The sequence below is a fragment of the Trypanosoma brucei genome, chromosome 9, assembly GCF_000210295.1.
Source record: "Trypanosoma brucei gambiense DAL972 chromosome 9, complete sequence".
Lineage (NCBI taxonomy): Eukaryota > Euglenozoa > Kinetoplastea > Trypanosomatida > Trypanosomatidae > Trypanosoma > Trypanosoma brucei.
This window is the reverse complement of record NC_026742.1, coordinates 2,120,702-2,145,103: the sequence shown is the minus strand read 5'-3', so window position 1 is coordinate 2,145,103 and position 24,402 is coordinate 2,120,702. Positions and strand designations below refer to the sequence as shown.

General features: G+C 40.9%; 6 protein-coding genes across 6 annotated transcripts; 4 read left to right on the top strand and 2 right to left on the bottom strand.

Annotated features, from left to right (window-relative positions):
• Positions 1-817: 817 nt before the first annotated feature.
• On the bottom strand, positions 818-2,005 carry TbgDal_IX9910 (expression site-associated gene (ESAG) protein,putative; the record flags this gene model as incomplete). The annotated part of the gene is made up of 1 exon (XM_011778879.1): positions 818-2,005. One exon carries the CDS (start codon positions 2,003-2,005, stop codon positions 818-820), a length of 1,188 nt encoding a protein of 395 aa, XP_011777181.1.
• A 404-nt stretch (positions 2,006-2,409) lies between these two features.
• TbgDal_IX9900 (GTP-binding protein, putative) lies at positions 2,410-3,429 on the bottom strand (the record flags this gene model as incomplete). Its single annotated transcript, XM_011778878.1, has 1 exon — positions 2,410-3,429. One exon carries the CDS (start codon positions 3,427-3,429, stop codon positions 2,410-2,412), a length of 1,020 nt encoding a protein of 339 aa, XP_011777180.1.
• Positions 3,430-8,550: 5,121 nt separating this feature from the next.
• Positions 8,551-8,862, top strand: TbgDal_IX9890 (hypothetical protein, unlikely; the record flags this gene model as incomplete). Its single annotated transcript, XM_011778877.1, has 1 exon — positions 8,551-8,862. The coding sequence occupies one exon, from the start codon at positions 8,551-8,553 to the stop codon at positions 8,860-8,862; it is 312 nt and encodes a 103-aa protein (XP_011777179.1).
• Positions 8,863-10,796: 1,934 nt separating this feature from the next.
• On the top strand, positions 10,797-12,254 carry TbgDal_IX9880 (expression site-associated gene (ESAG) protein,putative; the record flags this gene model as incomplete). Its single annotated transcript, XM_011778876.1, has 1 exon — positions 10,797-12,254. The coding sequence occupies one exon, from the start codon at positions 10,797-10,799 to the stop codon at positions 12,252-12,254; it is 1,458 nt and encodes a 485-aa protein (XP_011777178.1).
• A 3,900-nt stretch (positions 12,255-16,154) lies between these two features.
• On the top strand, positions 16,155-16,853 carry TbgDal_IX9870 (T. brucei spp.-specific protein; the record flags this gene model as incomplete). The annotated part of the gene is made up of 1 exon (XM_011778875.1): positions 16,155-16,853. One exon carries the CDS (start codon positions 16,155-16,157, stop codon positions 16,851-16,853), a length of 699 nt encoding a protein of 232 aa, XP_011777177.1.
• Positions 16,854-18,261: 1,408 nt separating this feature from the next.
• Positions 18,262-18,948, top strand: TbgDal_IX9860 (T. brucei spp.-specific protein; the record flags this gene model as incomplete). The annotated part of the gene is made up of 1 exon (XM_011778874.1): positions 18,262-18,948. One exon carries the CDS (start codon positions 18,262-18,264, stop codon positions 18,946-18,948), a length of 687 nt encoding a protein of 228 aa, XP_011777176.1.
• Between the last annotated feature and the right edge of the window lie 5,454 nt (positions 18,949-24,402).

Genomic DNA, 24,402 nt, shown 5'->3' with positions numbered 1-24,402 from the left:
CAGGGCATTAAAAAAAATAAAGGAAAACAGAGAAAAAATAAAAAAAGGGAAGGGGACGCAAAAGGGAAGGTGAAGTTTGCTCCAATGAGGGGCGAGATGCGGCGGCAGATCACCGGAATACACACCATTGGCGCATGCACCCATGGAGCGGTTTCCTTTTGGTAACAATAAAGATGATGCAAACAACCTTCGCCCGTTAATGCTTTTCACCACCATTCCATTCATTTATCTTTTCCCTACATGTGGGCGCTAACAAGGAGGTCTTACACCACCTTTATATCATTTCATTCCTCACCTCGTGGCGCTCTCTTTCGTGTCACTAGTTAAAAGTAGTTAACAGCGACTTGTTTGATTAACTGTATTTCGTTTTACGGTGCGGAGGAGGAAGGAAGGAATGAAAGGGAGGAATGAAAGAGATAAAGATGCGATTCCCCCCCCTCTTCAAATGCAAAAATGAAGGTTTTACGCGTGGGCAAACGTACCGTGCACAATTAGCGCCTCGAGTAATATATACAGAACGTTTCCATTACCTGGAAAATGTACGGTGCCACATGGGGCCGTATACGCTTTTATTCACTGCAGATGGGGCCTTCACCCTTCACCGCAGCTTTTTCCCTACTATTCCCCTCTTGAGCCCGTTAATCTTCATGTTATTTAAAGGATAAGGAACAACAACAACGCCAAGGCGCCATTAAAGGGCGTAATTCATGATGATCCGCATAGCACCACCTAAAATAAGGACGTGTCAGCCGGGCAGATGGATATTTGCCCCTCAACCAACCACTACTCTCTGCGTGTAGTAAAAATCCACCACTCGTCACTTATCCAGTGGGTCGACCACGAAGTCGGGGTCGGTCATTTCTTCAAGGTTGCAGACATCCTCATAACTTTTCAAAACCTTCTCCCGGGTGTATTTGTAAGTTATGACGGTCGTATTTCGTAATGCTTCCACGACACTCTGCCTGTAGGTATTGTTTCCCGCAAGGTTCCTATACCAAGGAAGGCGAGTAAAGTACTTCGGGAGATACCGTAACCACTGGTGGGGATTTCCTGTGAAGTGGCCGATCATCGCACGCGTGTTGTACGCCGCTGTTGGGTAGTAAAAGTATCTCTTGTCATAGTCAAGACTAATTATTCCACGCCGTATTATGTATTTGGGATCCACACCCGTTGCATTTCCTGCGCTCCAAATGAACAGTATTGTCCACATGGTCTGATCGCACCACCATTTAGAGGATGTCTCCCTGAACTTTAAATAGACATTAAAGGCCTCTTTATACGCCCATACCCGGCCCACAATTCCTCCACTGTTGAGGTGTCCACGCACGGGAGGTGGCAACCCCAGAAGCCGCTCAGCACCGAATGTTTTCGCTTCTGACAGGCCCATGGCGTAAAACCTTGCGCATCGATCCCAATGCGACTCATTTTGCGGGTTGTATGTGATGTTCAACTGGGGAGCATAACAATCTGGTTCTGCCATGTGAAGCATGGGCGGCCAAGCGTCGCCTCTGTATATAGCCGTTTGGTTAAAGAATGTAGGCAGTGGGGGAGACATTTTTATGAACGGGTCTAGCATCTCTTTTCGATTGATCTCATCAGTGAAGAATGTGTCCGCACCATCAAACATAACTAACACATCATCATCATGGAGACCCTCATCATCCAAGAAGTTCAATAACCAGTTTGCCCGGATGGTGTGACTGTAATTCCCACCCATACCAATAGAAATTACAGAAACATTCGTGACAACAGCAGTCATCAACATTCGGCACCAACCTGGAGAGGGTCGGGTCTGAACGACAACAAAAACGACTTTCGGATTCCTAAATGGGACCTGTCGCTCAATTGGTGCATCTAACCATACCTTCCCCCTATATTGCCAACCCTCAGAATTAATTTCAGCAATGAAGGCTATAAACGCCACCACGCATGCCACTGCAGAAAGGGATGCACCCACTGTGTTGACTGAACACTTTTTACCATTGACGAAGCGGAGACACTGCATTTCGCCAGGTCTCGACGCTGCTTTTTATCGCTTCACAGTGTCTTTGTATATGTGTATATGTGTGTAAATGAGGGGGGCAGATCGTCTGCATGTGCATTATTAAAAAAGAAAAAAAAAGACTCTTGTTTTACGGTTGTGAGCGAGGCGCAGAGCTTAGCGGTGGAAAGTGCACGCACCTCGTTGGACGCACAGAAGGGACATCGAACCATCTTCTTGACTCCCTAAGGGCATCGTCAGCTTTCCTTTTATTTTATTTTGAGGGGAGAAGCACAGGAACATCAATAAAAGAAATCAAAGACTGCGTTTGCACATGCATATTACACCTATGTTAACTCACTGACTAGATATTGGGGGCGAGACCCTTTGTTAACGCACCATTCACACAAGGCTATGGTAAGCTCATCTTATTGGCAGCAACAATTATCATCTCTCTGGCTCCCCTCAGACCGTCTGCCGTTGCCGTTCTCCCGGCGGGGTCTTTCCAAATTGACTGTATTTCTATGTCCGCTTTTACTGCCTGCCCATTGGCTGGCTAGTGGAACAGGTTGTTGTCTCATAATCATTCTCACTAAGGCCTCAACTGCTACGGCAACTCCGGCACCAGTCATTGCGCTCGTTTCTATAAAGGGAACGCCCAGTTTGTCGGCCAGGGCTCTGGCCCGCCCAATTTCAACGGCCCTTCTTTCGGGGAGATCACATTTATTCCCGACAAGTATTTTGCTCATATTTTCACAACCAAAACTGTTGAGCTGCGAGAACCACAGTTCGATATTGTCGAAACTCCCAATTTGAGTGGTGTCGTACACCATTATGGCACCGTGGGCGTCACGGTAGAACTGTGCTGTCATGGCTCGGAAACGTTCCTGGCCGCAAGTATCATACATTAAAACCTGAACTGTCTTTCCATCAACGATAACGTAATGATTAACGACATCAACGCTGAGGGTGGTGACGCATTGATCCCCGAAGCCGATAGCACCAACGAGATTCTTCAAGAATCGGGTCTTCCCAACATAACTATCACCGACGAGTATAATCTTAAAAATATAATCAGGCATGCTTCTTAGCGTTTCCACCCTCATCCGCCGGTTGTGCGGCTGTGCGTTAACTCCCACACCGGCAGCCGCGGTAGGCTTATACATTTTCCCCTGTGATTGCTCGATGACTTCATTTAGCAATTTTTCCGCCTCCTCGCGTGCCTTTTCATCCCGTTCCTTCATTTTAACTAGGGACATAGAGGCATCTACCAAGTATCGGTTAGCGGTACGCAGCCCAGTCACCTCTGCGCGACATATGGGACACACAGTTGCAGTTGAAACACAACCTCGGCAAAATATATGCGTACACGGCAATAGTTCTACAGGATCTGACCACTGCTCCAAGCAGATGGCGCAAGCCACAACATCACAGGCGGGTGCTGGCATTGGTAATGGTGAGAAGGGGACAAACCCCGGTCGCCAATAAATAGGTGCTAAAAACGCCTTAGGAACCGCTATTAGTTATGTAATTAAAAAATGGCAAATAAGGGGGAAGTGATGTGGCACGCAAGCAGGCGCCTGTATCGCAGCTCATAGCTGCTCCACCGGATAGTTGGCGCATGCGCAACGACCAAGCATCGGCACTCGCGGCTAAAAACAAAGATATCGACTGTACAAATTACTTGGCACATAATCCGTGTATTCGGAGTTCCACAAGACGCCAACGGACCTCCAAGCACTGTTGTTGGCCCCTCGTGGGACCTTTTTGGGGTAGTGAATACACGAGTCCTGCGCCGTACCCCCACCAGCTGAGCATTTAAAATTCATAGGCGTAGTGACCAATAGCAATTTCTGCACAGTTTTAGCTCCACTGAACCTCATGCCTCCGTATTTCACTCTTACTACTCGTTCCTTGTGCACACCCGTCATTTGGAAAAAAAAAATACCACCACTGATTACACCCAGCACTTTGCAAGGAAACAATTTGCACCACACGCCGGCAAGTACCCGTCAACCACTTTCCAATGAAATAATAACACTAAGCCCCCTCGCATACAGTTGTTTCCCCCCCCCCCTAGATAAAAAAGGAAGATATATCCAGTTACCCATTACTTTTCACTCTCAACCCAACATGTGCTAAAAACCGGAAACAAATCAAGTGCAACGTCTTTTTTTTTTTTGCAAAGACAAAGGAGACACGAGGAGACACCGTAAGTACACTGCGTTTTTACACACCAGAAACAGAGAAACAAAAGGGGATTTCATTTCTCAACCGAATGCTCCACATTGGTCGCATGAGCATTTGAAATCAAGCAACATCACCGCTTTCATCGATTGCTAGAGTTCTCCAGTGCAACTAATGGATCACGAACTCTTAAGGTTTTATCTAACAAACACAACAATTCAGTTGAAAACACAAAGGACATACACACGTGTTCACAACACCCACTGCAGTGATATAAAGACACTGCTGTCAGAGCACCGCCATCGACACCGTTTTAGAACATAATACACTTTAGCACGCATAACACACGCACACAGAGAGAGAGATAGAGAGTTGTACTCTCCCACTCAATGCGCGCTTCTCAACCCCAATAAAGCATTCGTTGCAGTGATTACAAACCTTAAGTGCATGCGAGCGCTCTTTTTTCACCCCGTTCGAAAAAAAAAAAACATTGACCAAATGTCCATGTGGCATTACACAACAAGGCATGACCTCACCTCACACTTTGCACATCGAATCACAAACATCATCCATGTCACATGCTTTCAGTAGGATGATAATCCAGCCGAACTTACACATATCATGAAGAATTTTTAGTACGCTACTCAATTTCCCTTCTGTGGTTCAATTATGTAATGTATCTTACCTCACCAGAAACACTTATTTAACAATCCCCCCTCCCCCAACAGTGGGACTATTCAAGACACACAATGTTCCTTTTACTGCGCATAGCTCTTCGCAACGCACCAATTTGTCACCAGATGTGTTGTGAAAAGTTCTTTTTTGTATCCCAAACGCAGAGTTTCTTCATGGGGATACCATCTGATGCCCGTATATAATGCGTCGGCAGTGCCGCTCATATGTACCAAAAGTAGACCACGCGTAACACTGCTTCACCTTTTCCTTTAACAACTTCCCACCTCGCTGCTCCTTATTGTTTACTTGGACTGATTTTTTTTCCTCCCTTCTCTGGCGTCTGTCACGCTAACGCTACCATGTGATGGAGTTTCTTTTTTTTTTTTTCTGAAAATAGCAGCAACAGCCACTTGATATTCCATATGCCAATGTCCACACAAGAACTAGCATGCGTAACACTACAATCCCCCTTTTAGAACATGTGTGATGAAAATCTACCAAATATGGCAGGTGAATCTAAGGAACAAAAACTGTGCTGCATCATGATGCATTTATAAGGAGGAAGCTACCGGAGGATAGATATAAACAGTGCTGATCAAATACGCATCATCTGATTATGGTAATGGACCGCGCTGCGTTTACCCAGCAAAAAAAGTATGCCAATGATGCCTACGCGAGCAATCATATATCCCCATCGCACTGGAGAAAACTGCATTTGAGTAGTGGTGTGATAGCCGTGATGGAAAGGTAAAGGATAAAAAAAGAGAGCCACACACACGCAGGTAATCCCATATGCTCCAGTTCATACATCACTCTTGGCTGAGGGAGAAGTTAAACACGATCGAATTAAAACCAAACAAGCAACAACTCTCCATGAGCGAACTCAAATACTACAGACTACAAACAAGCAGTCAAATTTGATACAGGTATCACTTTGCACATAGCCGGTAGCAGCACACCTACCGACGTGAGAGATATCACATATCAGTCCCCTCGCGGAGCGTGCAAAAAGCTTTTCACAACAGCAACAATTGCCGAAAGTCACCGGTAAAACATCTGCACCGAAAATATCACAAACACCTCCGCTGTAGTGCACCATAAACTTTTCTCATGACCGAACAGCATGTGAGCCTTGGATGGGTCTGGTGGTACAGGTATTCGGTCCAATTAACGCTCAAAATAAATAAACAATGCAAAACATCGTACACAATTGGTATTATGCACTGCCGGTCAGTATGTCCACACAGCACCACAACCACCATTATAAGTTTAGAAATACGATTAGGATTTGGACATCAAGAGGATAAATCACCCCAACGGACGGCAGCCGTCGTGCCATGGAAAAAAAAAATGTGAGAAAGAACTGAACTGCAACTATGATCCAAATTTCCAAGTGAACAACATAGTAGCAAGGACAGATGGAGAAGGGCACATACCATAAACCGAAAGTGAAGCATTGTGCAGAGTGCTCCGAAAGATCGAATGAATGTTTGAACACAGCACAAGAACCACTAGACATTAATTCGACATCTTTTCATATGCAAATGAACTTATGGCATACATAACTGAATCGAAGTCTCTGAGCGTTGGGACACGCCTAAGATGAGAACGTTCATTTACGGACCAAAACGTTAATTACATTCTTTCCTTCATAACCTTACCGAAGCACACACCCGAATCGTTTTTTGGTATTGCAGAGTTCACATTGTCGTTGCTATCACAACAGCAGAAATGAATCATCACCTATAAAAGTTTTTCTAGGATGATTATTGTAAGATTGACAGAGAAGATAAGGGGCCATCAACTCAACGATCACATTAGAAATGATGCGACTATAGAGGTAAAATAATGGGACGACACAATCATTTATGGTGACACAAAGCCATGGGATGCAAAAAATATATATATATACCAACCCCGAGCGGAAGAGTAAATTGACTTCATCTCATTCGCACAACGGTTACGAAGTTCTCCATATCATAGGAAAGCTCGTGGCAGGTAACAAAGTTCACAACGACATATTTGCACAACACCGGATCACACACGACGCTTGAATTCACTAGACAGTGCCTCTAATGAGGAGGAAAACTCAGCACATGAGTTTTCAACTTCTGAGGGGGAAACTGCAGCGAAATAATAATAATAATAATTGTGGAATCCCTTGTGATATCACGAGAGCGAACCAACATAAACAGGTATAACGACACCATCTCACTTCCACCCGTAACGATCCAGTCATTAGGACGAGGGTAAATAGTTTATTACCACGCTCCGAACCTCACGATGACAGTATCAACAATGTCCAATACTTCGCCCCAGTTTTTTTTTTTTGCTCGTAACACATAACACACATTTGAGTAGAACCGAAAAATGGAACCAACAGAGCTGGTGCCCCATTCCCGTGGTGCATACTCAGTACTTTTCTGCATTACTATTCGTTTTTTTATTTTTGAAAAAAAAACACTGAAAGTTATGTGCCCAATAACAGTTACGACTGTTTTCAACGCAGTTTCGTTACTCATCTGTGCACCCAGGCACAACAGCGTCGTATCTTCCGATATCATGTTTTCTTTTTACCTCCATTTCCCTGAGCGCACTATGTACAAGTTATATGTTATAGATAACACATTGATGGCTTGTTTTCGCTAAGCGGATGACCCCTCCCTTGCATGACGAAATTAAAACACATTATTGCATGTGATGTTACATACCTTTCCACATTAGCAGCAACATGAAAAAAATAAATCCACTGCGCTGCCATTTGCACTGACGGCGTTTATCGCCGGAGCTGGGGGCATTCACTGCTCGGAGCCCATCAGTGATACACTATGAAGATCCTTTAAAAACTAAGTACTTTTCACTCGAATATATTGCCCATATTTGTCAGTAAGAATAGCGAAATGTTCACCACTTGGTTGTTTTTTCCACTGGAATCTTGTGGCGGGCAATGTGCGTTGCCCATTAACATTCAAATATTTTTCTTGGCAACTTTCGCGGCGTCCACTTTCTTTCTTCCTTTTTACACTGAAATGTCACATAGATCCCACGCCTTTTCACAAAGAATCCCTAAGCGAGATCATCAGCTGGTTCCCAGTTGCTTGGAAGCAACTCACCACAACCGGTGATCATCCAACCGAGGTAAGGGTCATTTCATTCAGGCTGCAGAAAGTTCTGCGGGATAAGCTGCAATTTGCTAAGTGAAGGGATGTGGGTCCCATCTAAATTTGTAGTGGCGCGCTTAAACTCCTCTGGTTTTTGTTTTGCACCCTCCCAAAACGCAAAGTCGCGTGGGGGTGACCGCAACTGTATTTATGTTGCACCACACTTTCCGCAGTAAGATATCTAAAAAGTTTGGGACACATTTTTGAAGCGTTCACCACCACAGCTAACTCATACCTTCGATATTTCCCCTGCCGTCTCCTTGAGGGAATGGGAAGGAAGTAAGGAAAGGAAGGGGAGAACATTACCAACAAAAAATCGCAATACCAGTTGCCTTCACGTCAATATTCACAAACTCGTAAGCGTCCAATTAACCGGCATTCCCCCTTTGAGCACACGCGCCACCGCCTCACCGCCCCGACCCGGTTTGAGGATCAACAACAGTGCGATATTTCGGATAAACCACAGGTTGGCTGCAGCGAATCCGCTTTCCTAACAACTGCGGCCACAACACACCTCACCCGGATTCAATTACGGCGGTCCACTACATGAAACTGTCTATTTATATTTTTCAACAACGAGTTCCGCCGACCCACCGCCGCTATCCAGTAACGGAGATGGTAGAGGAACGCGGCAACGCCGAGGTGGACTTGAGTGCCTCGGTGCTGCAGCGTGGCCCCGTCCCCTCAACTGCGGTGGGCAGTCAGGTCTTATTGCCGTTTGGCGAAGTGATTGTTATAAATTTTGTGGAAGTATCAGGGGCGAATGCGGCGACAGTTCAGCCACATCGGAGTGGCTTGACTATTGGAGGTGGTGGAAGGAGTGCCCTTCCTTCGCCCTACTTTCATTGGCAGGACTGAGGCGACCTGCTCGCCTGAAGAAACGCAGTGAAGCATTCGAGGTGCCCTGAGAAAGGGAAACTAAAGAGAAATATGGACGCCGCCAAATACGCGCTGGTAACCGATGTAATGCAATAAAAGCAGTTTTGCGCCGCCTTGTTATGCCGACGTGCGCCGCCGCTCACGCGCTCACGTATTTTAATGAGATCTTTAGTTTGTTGGGGCCGTCGCCGCCGGTGTGTGGGTGTGGTGGCATTACAATACTGGAAAAAAAGAAAGAAACAATGGGGGAGACGTCTAACGGATCAACTGGGTGGATCGCCCCCCACACACACACAAGGGCCGCAGAAGGTGCTACGAGCATGGAGAGCTTTGGTAACGTGCTTCCCTGTAGGCACGTTTGCGCATTCCATTGTGGATTTGGTTAAACCGGCGAGGCTTGCAGCTAAGTGCCACAAACGCGTTGCTTAGAAATGTCTGCGGTGAATTCTCGTTGCGCGATCGTACCATGTGGTAATATGCATATGCATACGTATGTATACGTATACACAATATATTTTGACACATCTAAAAGCGTCTACGGATATTTAATGTCAGTACTAAGGAGGAAAGGTGTACCGACCAACTGTCGACTCTGCCTGCAGAGGGCGGGTTGGCTACTGCTGAAAAAAGGAGGGGATCAAGGGAATTACCGGCTGATGTATCATCAACATGCTTCCTGTGGACTTTTGGATTGTGGAGGAAGATTCATAAGGAATACCATCGCCCACGCGGGGACCTGGAAAAAAGACTGAAAGTGACGAGCAGCGGGTATGATGGATGCCAAGGAGATGTGAAAGTGGCAATTATTCATTAACCTTTGGTAAGCTATCTTTACGGACGAATGACATTTTAAAAAAAAAATGTAAACCTTATGGTTTTAACGAGTGACAAATCTATTTGTCATAGGTGGGCACACACCATTACTTTACGGGAATGTTTTAGGTTGTTGTATTCTCGATAATATGTGACTGGAACAGTTGCTATTGAGAGGATCGCATAGTCATTTCCTCTTTTTTTAAACCGTCTAGAATTTGTGGTTGGATAACTACGACCTGTCGGAAGAATCGCAGCGACACCAATGACGACGGCTCTAACGCCATCAATATGTTTTGTCGTGACATCAGTTAGCAGGAGTGAATATTGTATTTGAAGCGATACCACTGAAAGACGTGACAAAGGTATGTAAACAGTGGTGGTATTGATATGAACATGTTTCGGAATGGGTAATGACAGTCAGCCGCGTCTGCCGACATTGAACACTTCACGCCCTCTCATATATTTTAGCTACTGGCTTCTTAGATTCTAACTCATATTGCATAGGCCTGTTGGTTGAGTGAAGCGAGTGCTTGCTCAGGTGATGAGCAATACAGTGCGTTAAAGTGAGGGACAAAGTGAAGTATGGGAAGGTGTCGTTACTATTCCATACATGTGTTCAGTACGTCAATGCTGTCACCACTCGATACGGTGGAGCATGACATTTTTCGGTTAGGATAACCATTGACAGCCCACACTGTTTCAACGCGGCGCTTTGTTGTGACCCACTCTTTTTAATTTTGTTTGTCTCGTTAGATATTTGTTTGAGATGTACTTTGCGGAGCTTAACTGTCAAGCATCGATGACAAATAATGACCATTAGAAGGTTACTTCAAGTAGCCGTAAGTATTTGATGAAGGTGATATATTTCTTTTTGTATATAATTCACTTTTTAAACGGTGTCGACTTACCCTGCCGAAGTGGACACACTTTCCCTTAATGATCTTTCGGAAATTTTTACACTATCTTTTATCGATTGTACCAACAGTTATTTGTTGCAACTGATTCTTGTATGGCATCCGTTTGGGTTAACACAAATTCACCTTACTTTTGTAGGTAGTGGCTTTCGTCGGGTAGATCGAATATATATTAGTTCATCAATGCAACGAGCTGCAACTCTAATATACACGGTAATTTTTGTCGCCGTGGTACTGGCGCCGTATTGTGTTGCAGCATCCGGTCAGGTTCACGGCATTCAGTATGGAGAAGCGCCCGTGTCTTCCGCACCCGGTAGCGTGAAATTTGCCGTTGATGAATCTGTTGTGACCTCTGCCGTTCCCATGGTCCACCGCGCGCTGAGACAACTTATCGGAAATATTACTGTTCCTGCGCAAAGTGTGCAATGTATTAAACTGGAAGAAATGCAGGTATCAAACATAACGATTGGAAACATGTCCCTCAAACTGAAGAGCCCGAATAAACTTTTGGTTTCGGTGTGGGACATGGCAGCCAGTGTGCCAGAAACAAAGTTTCACTACTGTTTAATTTGTTGCTCGTTTATACCGTACATAAGGGGTGCATCAAATACGTATATCCACGGTGCGAATGCGTCGTTCACTCTGGATTTATCCGTTAGAAACGATGGTCTGCTCAATGTGACGGTGAGGAATATGATGATTGAACTCGGGGAAATAGATCTGAGGGCTACTATTGGAGGCATACGGCTTCTCGACAGCGTTATCAACATGGTTATAGATATCTTCAAGGGCAGCATCAAAAGCGAGCTACAGCGAATAGTCCCGGGCATTATCAACCCTGTCGTACAAAGTAAGGCAGAAGAGATATTCCGTGGTTTCCCCATTATATACATGAAGGACCCAAACATAACGGAGCAGCGAGCAGAGCTTTTAATGGGTATTTTTCCCGATGAGTCCTCGTCTCGAGTAGTGTCGCAAGATGAGGTTCTTGCAGTTGATCAGTCACTTCCATATCGGAGCGTTAGTATCACCTCTTCATACAGAGCTGCAAACAACGTACTCCGCTTGCTCAATAACTGGAGCATGCTAAATGTTTCCCTACTCCTCCCAGAAAGGTACAACTCTTCACTAATTGAGCCCATGTACCCCGAGTTATTCAGGTTGTGCCGTGGATGCAACTTTGGCGTCTCGGCTGTGTTGCCATCGCCTCCATGGCTGGAGACCGTTAGTGGCGGAGCATTCATTTTCAACTCACGTAATGGTAATTTCACATTGGAAATGGTATCGGAGGACAACGTGTCATTCACTGTGTTGAATATGGTTGTGAACTTGACCGCTAATGTAAGGCACATGTCCATCGACAACAATACATTAGACCTGAAGTTATCGTCTATGGACGTAGTGACAGAACTGGGCACTTCGCTTATCGATGGTTTGAACTCAACGACTCTAAATACAGATATCCGTCGGTTTCTCGATGAAGTAGGTCTTCCTTTGTTTAATGCAGATCCGCATGGATTTAGGCTCCCCTTCAATATATCGGGACTGCTGTTGTCCGTATCGAATGCCACCATCACTGTCGGACTGGATCCGAAGCCGATCTTTCCGCTGTTAAACAAATTTGTTGATCGTTTGGTGTGATGTAGTATATTATATGAAACTACTGTTGTCCATATCCCAGATTACATGTCATGTGAGCCTTGCCGTCCAGTACATTTGTAATGGTTCAACATACTCTTGCTCTTTCTGTGGTTGCATATTTTCTACAGGTGCGCACATATTGCACTCTCGTCTCCATTTGCTTTTTCTTTGCTCAATCTAAACTTTGAAAAACATGCCTGGGTTATGTTGTCACTCTACAACTGAAGGCACGACCGAGTGGGGTGATACAGAATGAGGACGTGTGAAGCCAAACAATAAAACGAATGTACATACCTACTAACATCACTAATGGGTTCATATTAGATATTCGAACTACATTTATGTGTGGTAAATACTTTCCCTTGACACGCATGTATGTGTATGCTACTCTTCCTACTGCGTGAGAAACGAGGGGAGGGGGAAGAGAAAAAAAGAAAAAAAGAACAATGGCGCAAAAACATTACGTTTATTTACCGTTTTGCTTTGTATGGGGGTAATGAGTCCGCCAAGGCGCACTCATTGTTGAGCAACTGCAGATAACGACACTATGAATGTTTTATTTCTTGATGTATACAAAATTGCGAATCCCACCACAGCGTTGCGCAGTGCGGTGAACTGATGTGGAGCTATCTTAATATTTGAATTTACTGGGCATCATGTTCGCTATATCCTCAATACCATAATGTTGTTCCCTTTTACCCTTTCTTTCCCTCATTAAAAATCTTATCATGCTTCTTGTTGCTTAATATGCCGTCACCACCTTCTACTTAATGGTTCACACAAAGGCTAATACATCAATGGAGTGTAAACAGGGATATACACACGGTCAGGCTACATAACAAACAACCGTGCCATTGTTTTTTCGTGTGCAGGGGACATTTTTTTTTCCTGTCATGCTCTGTATGTAACGATGAATGGTGACTTTCCACCACCTTGGCCTAACTGTTGACTGGAGGAAATCAGGAAGGGGATCGCATTGGGCGTACTAACGATCGGAGATGACTATCAAGTCCACGCTCGCTGTCGACAGGCAAGTGCAAAACAATGAAATGCTGCACTCAACAGATTTGGTTGCGCCTGCCGGAGCTTGTGTAATGGCATCCTCCACTACCTTTTTAAAAATTTTCATCAGTGCCTTCTGCCGCGCATGGATGTAGTGGAAATGGGGGTAAGTTCATGACACCGCTGGAGGATTTCTATGTTCAAACTAAACACCTTCTCTGGATCTGCGAATTGCTGAGACTCGGTCACAGATTTGTGTTGGAGGATCCCTCTCTTCCACATAGCGGTTCCTAAGGCGTTTTTAGCACCTATTTATTGGCGGCCGGGGCTTGTCCCCTTCTCACCATTACCAATGGCAGCACCCGCCTCTGATGTTGTGGCTTGCGCCATCTGCTTGGAGCAGTGGTCAGATCCTGTAGAACTATTGCCGTGTACGCATATATTTTGTCGAGGTTGTGTTTCAACTGCAACTGTGTGTCCCATATGTCGCGCAGAGGTGACTGGGCTGCGTACCGCTAACCGATACTTGGTAGATGCCTCTATGTCCCTAGTTAAAATCGAAAAGGTGGTATAGGGATTGCAGGAAATAATGCACAAGATGATTCAACTAACGGGGAATAGGGCATGTAAGCGGTCATAGTCGAAGGAGCTGAAATAAGCCATCGGCAAAGTGGGGCCGAGGGCCAAGCTGCGAATGGGTGAAATAAATGATGCATTTTGTAGGTACGGAGGATATCAGTGGGAATCAAGACGGGAGTGACACAGTGACTAAGAAAGGTAAATGAAATAGGAGGCAGAAAAGCTTACAAGAGGACTAAGGTGGAGAGTGTAAGTGGAAGACTCTGGATAGAGGAGATCGAAAACAAAGGAACCAAAAAGGGCACAATATAAGGCCTTCCATGAGACAGAAGCGGAGGACGCGTGAGGGATGAAAAGAGGCAAAAATACCAACATCACCAACAGCAAGGCAACGCACCCGAATGCGAACAATCGTGTCGGCGGAGAATGCTGAACATATTCGAGGCAGAGCGGCATTACTGGCGGCCCCCGTCCGGTGTCTGCGGGAGCTGAAAAAGGACTTTAATGCGATTACAAACAGAGCGTGTGTTATGGAGGTTGTAGAGGAGCAAAACGGTTGGTAAAAGACTCCTTGTAATGTTCAAGCAACGCTGCAGCGGTGCTTCCGGGGTTGCTGGCGGTGCAGATGGCTGGGGATGGGTTTCCAAACAGAAATGATGATAAGATTGCCTCTTGAAGTGGCCATTGGGCGTGAAAATGAAAACGGGTTTCTGCCCCTCTTCCTTCCGTGTTGAAGTCGGTTTGTGGTTTTGACAGCACTTAACTTCGCTTTGCCTATGAGTGTTGTTGGAGTGATATACATGCGCACCTATATTCTACCTTCTCACTACCTGCTGGCAACCCCTTACTAAGTGTCAATGCCACCTTTACACCCGGCGATAATCCAGTTTGGGTGACACGGTTGTTAAACGGCTAACATGTGCCTTTTTCATAGGGACAGGAATGAAATAACACGATCTCCTCCAGAGGCTGCGGTCCGTGCACGATGGCCGGTTCCGTTTAGTTTATGCGTTTTGTTTGGTGGAGAGGTAGTGTTTGCGCAAGTTGGTTGTTGTGTTGTTTTTTTTTTTTACTTTTACAACAAGGCTCAAAATCACTGGAAACCCTCCCCCACCCCCCTGCTTCCGTGGGTGACGCGAGAGTTGTCAAAAATAGTTTTGAGCTCAGCCGTTCTTTTGATATTATGCAACGCAAGCATTGAGTCATGATAATTCCGGTAGCTCCTCCTTTGAAGAAGTGACGTGGCAACAGCAAACGCAGTTTCCTGTGTGAAACCCCCGATAACAGCAGCTCAGCATTTGGAGTGCAAACGAATGGCAACCATGTGTGTTTGATGTGGTGATTGTGGGCTCGAAGGACGCCGCGAAACATCGTGTGTAGGAGCCATATCGTAGAGGGAGGGAATATTAGTGCTGTAACATATTCTCCAGCCCGCGTCTTGTTACCCAGCATGTTGTTTTGATAAATAAATACATACATGTATATTTGTACGCAGGCAAAACACACAAGTACACATGGGCTGTATCATCCACTGCCTTCAGTCAGGTTAATAGAGGAGAGGTAGCACACACAGAGTGGAAGAAAGGCAATAGTTTTTCTTTTTGTTTCTTTTTTTTTTTTATTTTAGCACCTGTGATGTTCGCTTTGCGCACCTCCTTTAACCGGTTACGTGGTGTCGGTATCGGCACTTTTTGTGTTGTTAGCGGTACTGTCTCACACGGCTGAAAATGCCGAAACGGTTTGCAGAATGACGTGAATGCTGAGAGGGTTAAGTTGTATTTCACACACTTCCACATGTGCCTTGGTGAGTACTCGGTGATATGTTTATGTAACAACTCGTTTGTGTGTGTGTGTGTGTGTGTGTGTGTGTGTGTGTGTGTGTGTGTGTGTGTGTGTGTGTTTGTGTGATTTCTTTCTTTCTTTCTTTTTTCTTTTTTACATTGCATGTGTGGCGTGACGCCTCTCAGCTTCTGTTTTTCCTTCTCTTTTTTTTTTTTTGAAGCAGTGCTTTGCTTATCTTATGATTATTTCCTTCCCTCAGTCTTCAGGTTGGTGTTTATCGTAGGAAGTGACGGTAGGCGGACGAAAGGGTGACTCCCTCCCCCTTTTTCATTATTTAAGTGGTGCATAGATAGATTGGTGTAGAGGAACCTGTTTTTGCAAAGTGTTGTCATAGCAGTTGTGGAGACGCCATTATCCCAACACACAAAACTAATAGGCATTTGCGGGAAAGAAGGGGGAGTTGCAGGTGTAAATTGGGGACCCGCTGGCAACCGATATAATATCAACAAATAGCAACAAATAGTAACAGTAACAGTAATGACAAGCCTCACCGAAGAGCATGAAATATTAATTGACGAGCCACCACAGTTTACAGCGGCTGCAGAAGTAATAGCAGTAGGAGCAGAGGAACCAACGGTAGCAACACCAGAAGAATTTACATCAGCACAAGAGGCGGGTGCATTTTTACAAACGCCAGTGGGCACACCTCCAGCAACCCCAACTTCAGTTCCAACGACACCGTCACCGAATGAAATGGCTGCCAAACACGCACGAAAGCGATGGCGAATGGAACAATTGGCCCTTCAAGGAAGTGTTAAAGTTGTTGAGAGCGAACCCATCACCAAGCGGAGACATTCTCGTAAAGCGGAAATGAGCGAATTTGCAATCACAAAAGCTGCAACATTAAACACAGCGCCAACACTTCTGCCAATGTCACCTAACATAATGGATACGAATGTAACGATGTTGGGAACAAAACGAGTTCCGCTGGATAATTTCCTAAAAGTAACGGTGCTTCACCCCAAAGTTACTCCAGTGAACCTAAAGTTAGAATTTATCGACCCCGTATTGGAGCCTGTTCAGTTATCCAGACATCAGCTTGGGAATAGGGTGACGCCTAATGAAGGAGAAGGGGGAGGGATGAGTGTTAAAAAGAAAAGGGGAAGGAAACCATTAGTTGCGTCTCCTTCCATTGAAGAAGCAAAAGCAGTGGAATCGGGTTACAATGCAGAGTAGCTCGATTTTTTTTTTTGAATTGTATTCTTATTGCGCTTTTTTTTTGTTTTTTTTTCTTTTTTTCTCTTTTCCTCCTTCTTTGCTCCCTTTTTCTTCACTTTCTCCTTTACACTTCTTGGAGATTACTGTTTCCCACATGCTTTTTGTGATGTTGATGATGTCCTTTCTGATTTAATTAAATCCAACCGAAAACCAAGAACTAAAAACCAAAAAACAAACCGAAAATTAGATGCTTCTGTTTCCCCCCCCTTTCGTTTTCCACTTCGTTGTGAGTTTCTCTTTTTGAATTAAAAAATAAATAAATAAATAAAATAAATTATCCTTTCATTCTCCCTCAACCTCAATGTCATATTTTTGTTATCGGTTTTCTTTTCTTTTTCTTTTTCTTTTTTTTAATTTTTATTTTGTTTTCCTACGGTGTGCTACTCAAGGCTTTTTTCTTTTTTTTTTTCTCACTTCTGTTTGTACTTCTTGTTTGCTCTTTTTTTTTTATGTTTTGTTTGTTTGTTTTTGTTGCTTTTGGACATATCAAAAAAAAAGAGGAGGGAAATGGGGAAATTAAACAAATAAACAAAACATAAAAAAAAGGACAAGATTTACCATATGAAGAATAAGTAAGAAATAGTTAGTTAAAAACAGAATAATGCAAATAAACGTGAGAGGAGTGGGGAAAAGGAGAGTTTGTTTTTTTTTTTAATAAAAATAAGGGAAAAGAAAAGAAAAGAGGAAAAGAAAATGCTTTGGGAGAAGATTAATAGACGTATAAACTAATGAAATAAAATAAAGGGAGGTGTAAATCCCGCCCCCTTCGTTTAGTACAGTGAGGCAAACAAATATGCAAATGTACGAATAAATAAATATACATAAATATATGAACATAAATAAATGTATAAATACACTCATATATTCACATGCGTGTTTATGTTTATGTGGGAGACAACACTACCGACAACAGTTGGTGTGTTCTAGTGCTTAAGTTGTGCCCAGCCATGGTGCTTGTTTCACAGCTTTTATTTTATTTTAATTTAATTTTGTGCTCTCTGATCTTTGTGCTTTTTTTTTTTAAATAAGTTTTATGTCTATATCTATCTATCTATCTATATATATATATTTATTTATTTATATATTTGTACTGAATCCAAAATGAGAATTCTTCTCCGGTTACCTTTTTATTTTTTATTTTTTTTGAAACACACACACACACACACACACGTATGCGTAGGAAGGCAATTATACGTGCATACGAAAAGGTTTGGCAACAACTCAGTGTTAATCGAATCAGACAAAAAAGAAAGAGAAGATAAAAAAAAAACAAAAGAAAACAAACAAAAAAATAAAAATAAAACGAGATATCTTTGATTAATTATTTTTGTGGAATAATTTAAAAATAAAAAAAAACAAAAATCAAATGGACGGAAACTCGGAGGATGCGAGCCGGCGGAGTTGTGTGGCTGAATCATATGAAGCTTCACATCATTTTTTTATTGGCACTCACGACCGTCCCATATTTGTTGGGGAATCAAAAGAAGATCAAATTATTCCTCCCACAACATTTATTTATAATGAAACGCCATCGGATTCAAGCGGTGGTGGCGGCGCTGTCACACATACGGAAGTGGAACAAACCACCGACATTTGTACATTTCAATGCATTTCAAATGAGCAGCAAAGACGCACAAAAATGCTTAAGAATTATCAAAGTTTCGTAGGAACATTGAGAGATTACTGCAAACCCATGGGACTTGAATATGGAGATGATGCAAGTCAAATCCGTCAAACGATTATTGGAGATTTATTGTTGGCAATGGGTGTGAGTGGTGATGGTAGACAAAAACTGAATGCCTCCATACTTTTCCCCGCTGTTATTTATTGCTTCGATGTGTGGCTTACTGAAGTGGGGTTCCACAATGATAATGCAGAAGGTTTCGTTCATGTTGATGATAACAAATATCAGAAGGGAGAAGATATATATGGATCGCTTTCGCTTTTGTGCAGAGTGTCTAAAGCATTGAATGATACACCTGAGAATCTTATTGATAATTCAACGCGGATTTTGAAGCCTGGTGGTATAATTCTCGGTTCCACAAAATCGTGAACATCCCCGCTAAGGAAATGTCATGCATGAGGTAGTCACTTTCTCATTCATATATATATATACACCTATACACAAACCAAAGAAAAGAGAGTTTATATATGTATATATATATTCATTTATTCATTTCATTTATTTATTTATTTGTAAATGTGTTTTTTTTCCTTCTTTTCCTTCTTTTTGATACCTCGTTGTTATAACCATGGCGTGTTGCGGAATTGTCTTTTACTCAAAGTATATTTTTAAGATTATAAATTTGAACAAAAATGCATATATGAATATTCTCTGGGATGATGTTCGCTCTTCTCAGGAGCGAAAGGGGAGGGGGGAGGAGGAGGGGAAATGTTTATAATTTGAAAAGAATAAGGATAAGGGAAAGGGAAAGGGAAAGGTGAAAAAAGGAGAATAATTTTTTTTTCTTTTTTTTTCTTTTAAAACAGTAAAAACAACAACAAAAACAACAAAAAGACATAGATGAGAGAAATTAATAATAATAATATTAATAATAGTGATATTAATCATTTCGATGCGCGTTCAATATGTTTAACGATGAATCGAAAATGATGAAATAACTGAAGGGAGTTTTGCTTTTTTTTTTTTTAATTATTTTGCCACTCATGCGGCGACTCTTTTTTTTTTTCTTTTTTAAAATTTTTTTTTTCTTTTATAGAAAAAAAAAAGGATTTCCGGCATTCAAATGCGTTCTTACATATACTCTTCTTTCTTTCTTTTATTTTGTCTTGTCATATTTGATAGAGAGTTGAATGAATTTGAAAGAAAGTGGCCTCATTTTCTTTTCGGAAACATTCCTGTTAAAATAAATATATATTTAAAAATATAAAAAATAAATAAAAATAAATAAATATATATATATATATATAAATGGAAGGAACGTGGAGGAAAGTTGCTTTTAAGTGCATTTTTAAAAAAAAATTTAAATAAAAAAATAAAGAAGGAAAGAAAGAAAGTTTATATGTTTCTTAGCTCTATTACTCTATTATTATTATTGTTATTATTATTGTTGTTGTTGTTGCTGTTATGTATTTAACATGAACTTCGTAATAACTGCTTCCAGATTTGCATAAATAAATTAATAAATAATAAATAATATATATATATATATATTAGATAATTATTATATTATAGCGCCTGTGTGCGAGTCATGTTTTTCTTTTTTTGTGGCAGTGACGGCTGCCAAACAAACGGGACATTAACACGTTGGGTGTTAAGTTATCGCTTTCGAATTAAGTTAAATTAAATTAAATTGAATTAAATTGAAAAAAAAAACACAACACAACACAACAACAACAACAGCGGCAACCAAAAAGGGATGAATAAGGAAAGGAAGGAAGAAAAGAAGAAAAAAAAAGTGCGTGTCTGTGACGGCCGCTTTGTTTTTTCTTTTCTTTTTCTTTTTTTTTAAAAAAAGTTTTCATGTCAAATCTCTTAACTTTTCCTCTTCACATTATCCGCCACTTTCAACATTTTATTCAAGCGCTCTTTTTTTTTTGTTTTTGTTTTCATAACCATCTCATTTCTTTTATCCAATATATTTTTATTTCAATTTCTATATATATATATATATATATATATGAGTAAGTACTGCTGCCTTTTGCATTATTATTATTATTATTATTATTTTGAACACTCACAGAAGCGGCGTGGAATTGAGCAAAAAAAAAAAATAAAATAAAATATATGAAAATAAGGGAGTAAAATTTGTGCAGTAGGTGAACATTTCCTCCCCCTTTTTATATATAATTAATATATAATTGAAGTACACGGGGAATTTTGTAGGGAAATGCAGTCACTGCGATTCCAAATTATTCGGATCTTTTCCTTTTTTTTTTATTTTTGTAAGTGGATTGTGCGAAGGTTGCAATGACATGTGGTTGGTTTCCTGTTATTAGCGTTGGGAGAATAAATATATGAATATATATATATATATATATGTATATATTTGTACAAGTTTGTGTGGATTTTAGCGTCAACATAAAACTCATGTGAAGTAAAACAAAATGAACCATTTCATATGCATGCGCGTATACCTGTATTTGTACATATTTATATGTATTTATTTATTAGTACTTGCTTTATTTTTATTTTGTATGTTCATTTATATTTATATATATATATATATATGTGTGTGTGTGTTATATGTATGGTGGTTATTATTAGCGATTTTCAATTTAAACTTCACGTATCTTATAATTGTTTGTGAGTTTTGTATATTGACGTTTATATATTTACATTCACTTCTTCTTTCTTTATTTGTTTTTTTTATTTTTATTTATATATATATATATATATTAACAAAGAAGGATAAGTACACACAAAGAAAAGGAAATATATATATATATATATAAGAAAAAATAAACAAAGACAAATCATCGCATGTATTAAATGAATTCCTCTTGTGTAAATTCAGTTATGCGAAGGTCCTCCAACAATTCTTTCGGTTTTGACAGCGCACTTTTACATCGGTTAGCGGAGGGATATGAAACTTTACGGTATGCGTATTTACGTCGTGATATATTTTGCAAAGAAATGCAATTCAGAAACCAAATTGAAGCGGAGGAATATCATCAGCGGGTAGAACTTCTCAACACCTTCACTCAAGAGGAAACATTACTGTTAAAACGCCAAATAACAAATATATAAATAAATAAATATATATATATATATATATATATATATATAAATATATATATACACTTATATTTACTTATATATTTAAAATATTAATATTAATATTAGTATTATATCATAATAAAGTTGAGTAAACTTTCTTCCACACACACTCTGGTGTCCTTTCTAATTTTCCTCCTCTTTTTGTTGTTGTTGTTGTTTTTCTTCTTTCCTCCCCTCTCTTCCTGTTTATTTATTTATTTGTTTAACACATGGTGGTCAAAGGGAAAATTCTGCAGCTGTTTGATGGTGTTGTCATGCAAAACAAAACAAATAAAAACAACACCTAAATAACAAACAAAGAATTAACTGTCACACTTCTCAAGATCATGAGGCCAACATTTACGAAATAAAAGGAAAGGAGGGGAAAATAAATAAAAGAGAAAAAAAATAATTAACGTTAAATAATTAACGTTAAATGTATGATCGACAGACACCTACACGAAATGTATCGTTTCAACCAACCGAAGCGGGTGTTACTTTGGGCGAAACACGTTTTTTTTTGTTTTTTGATTTGTTGCAAAATTTCCTCTTCGTTTTAATTCATCAGAGCTTGATGAAAAGCGAAGCAGGCGTATAGACGTTGCATGTGCATGTATGTGTTTTATTATTGTATTTATTTATATTCATTATATATATATATATATATATATTGTGCAGTCGCAAATTTGTAAGTTTATGCATGGAGAGGATAACTTTCCTCTTCTCTTCTTTTTTTAAAAAAAAATTTTTTTTCCGTGCATCCGCTTAGTTTCCATTTATTATCTCGCTCTATTTCCATTTACTATCTCTCTCTCTCTCCTTTTCTTCATTTTAATATATTTACTTTTATTAAAAGCTTGCGTCTAGAATGTTTTGCGCTTATGTTTTCTCATGAGGTTATTATTTAACTATATTGTTTTACTTTTACCATGAAGTTATTATATACAATAAGGAAGGTGTATAAGTTTTTAAGTGCCAAATATTCCCACTTTTTAGTATACCCACATCACTAAAGGAATTTAAAAAATAAAATAAAATAAAAAAGATGAACATTTTTTAGAGAAATAATTGAGTTTCCGAAACTTATGTGTAAAAAGGGCGTGGGTGCACGAAGTAAAGAAAAAAAAAGAAAAACACATCAAGTGAATTTTTCTTTTCTTTTTTTTTTTATTGCCGTTGTTGAGTTTTTATAAAAGTGAACAGACACGATGTCTTACACATGTGGTGGAGTGAGTAAGGCATTGCAGTGCAACTTGTCGAATAAATGAATTTGCACCAACAGAAAGAGAAGAGAACAACACTAACAATAACAATAACAAAAATATATTTTTTTTCATTTATATATATATATATATATTAAAATATATAATATATAATATATAATTATAATACGACAACATACCACGGAAGCAGTGAGTTTAGATGCCTTTAAAAATAGCAATAGCCAAAGCTTCATGAAGGAAACACCTTGAGAAACATTCTACAATGGGAAAGTATAAACCGTACAGGAGGAAGTTCACCTGAAAAGGGTGGAGAATAAAACGGTGCATTAACCTTTTAAAAAAAAAAAGTAATAATAATGAATTCTACAGTCCCTCAGCAGCTGGGGACTCAAAAAAGGAAAATGGAGTGACACCAAGAGCACTTTTACAACCAATAGTAAACTCATTGGTGAAAGGAGTTATAATAATAATTATTATTTTTATTGCAGTTCCCAAACACAAAGCTGTCCGTACATCATGGCATTGGTTTCAGGAACCCACAGAATAGCAAAGTGAATGTGACTGAGGACTAAAACATTTGAGCGATAGGGAATTCATCATGTGGTGTTTTTATGCATTGGCGGAAAATCATTACCGCATGCCAGCATAGGATGCAACTGCACTTCTATTTGTTGTTGTAAGTTTACGACTCTCAGAGAGCAACGCCATTTCAGTACAGGAGAGCTCTTCCATCATTTCTATTGGACACACCGACGCGGATGTTGTTTTGGGGTCTGTCTTTACAATACGGTAACAGGTAAACCCATCAAACATACACAACACATGTTGTAATGGGGATTCGATAATATCTTGCAGGAAGTTCCGTCCAGAGTGGTATCCAGTTGCAATATCAATGGAATGAATTGCATCCAGCCATGCGATGGCAAAAAGAAATTACACAGCTCCAAAAAAAAAGAGAAAAATGTTATACCACACTCACATGGCAAGCAAGCCTCAATAGTGGATTTTTTTTGGAGGGAACCTTCCAAAGAAATTCAAAAGCGATACCCACAGAGCCGCACGATACGTAAATATCAACTGGGAAAAGGATATTGCCAGTGTGAGAAAAGTCATAGGGAGGAACCTCTGGAGGAAAGGGGAAGAAGTTCATAGCCATTACCACAAAGGGGAAAATGACACCATACTGAAACGACCATACGTAATGATAGAACATCCCATAAAGAGAAGAGCACTGCTGACACGCGCAGCGGCAGTAGTTGCAATGGAACACAACATTGACAACATATTATTAATACAATTGGGAAAGCACATCTACACAATGGAACTTCCACGAGGCACAGTGTGGTATCTCAGATGTGTGACAGCTGCCGTCAGCAAGTCGATTCTTTTAATGTTTTTGATGTAAGATACAATTGGAAGGAATGTGCGGCCTCAGTGTGAGGGAAACCGGGACTTATAACAGGGAATACCTTCCCAAATTATCGATGGCACAGCATTCCTTGACACTCATAAGGAAAAACAAAGGTGACATCACGGGATGAGGAAAAAAAAGACTTTGACTCTC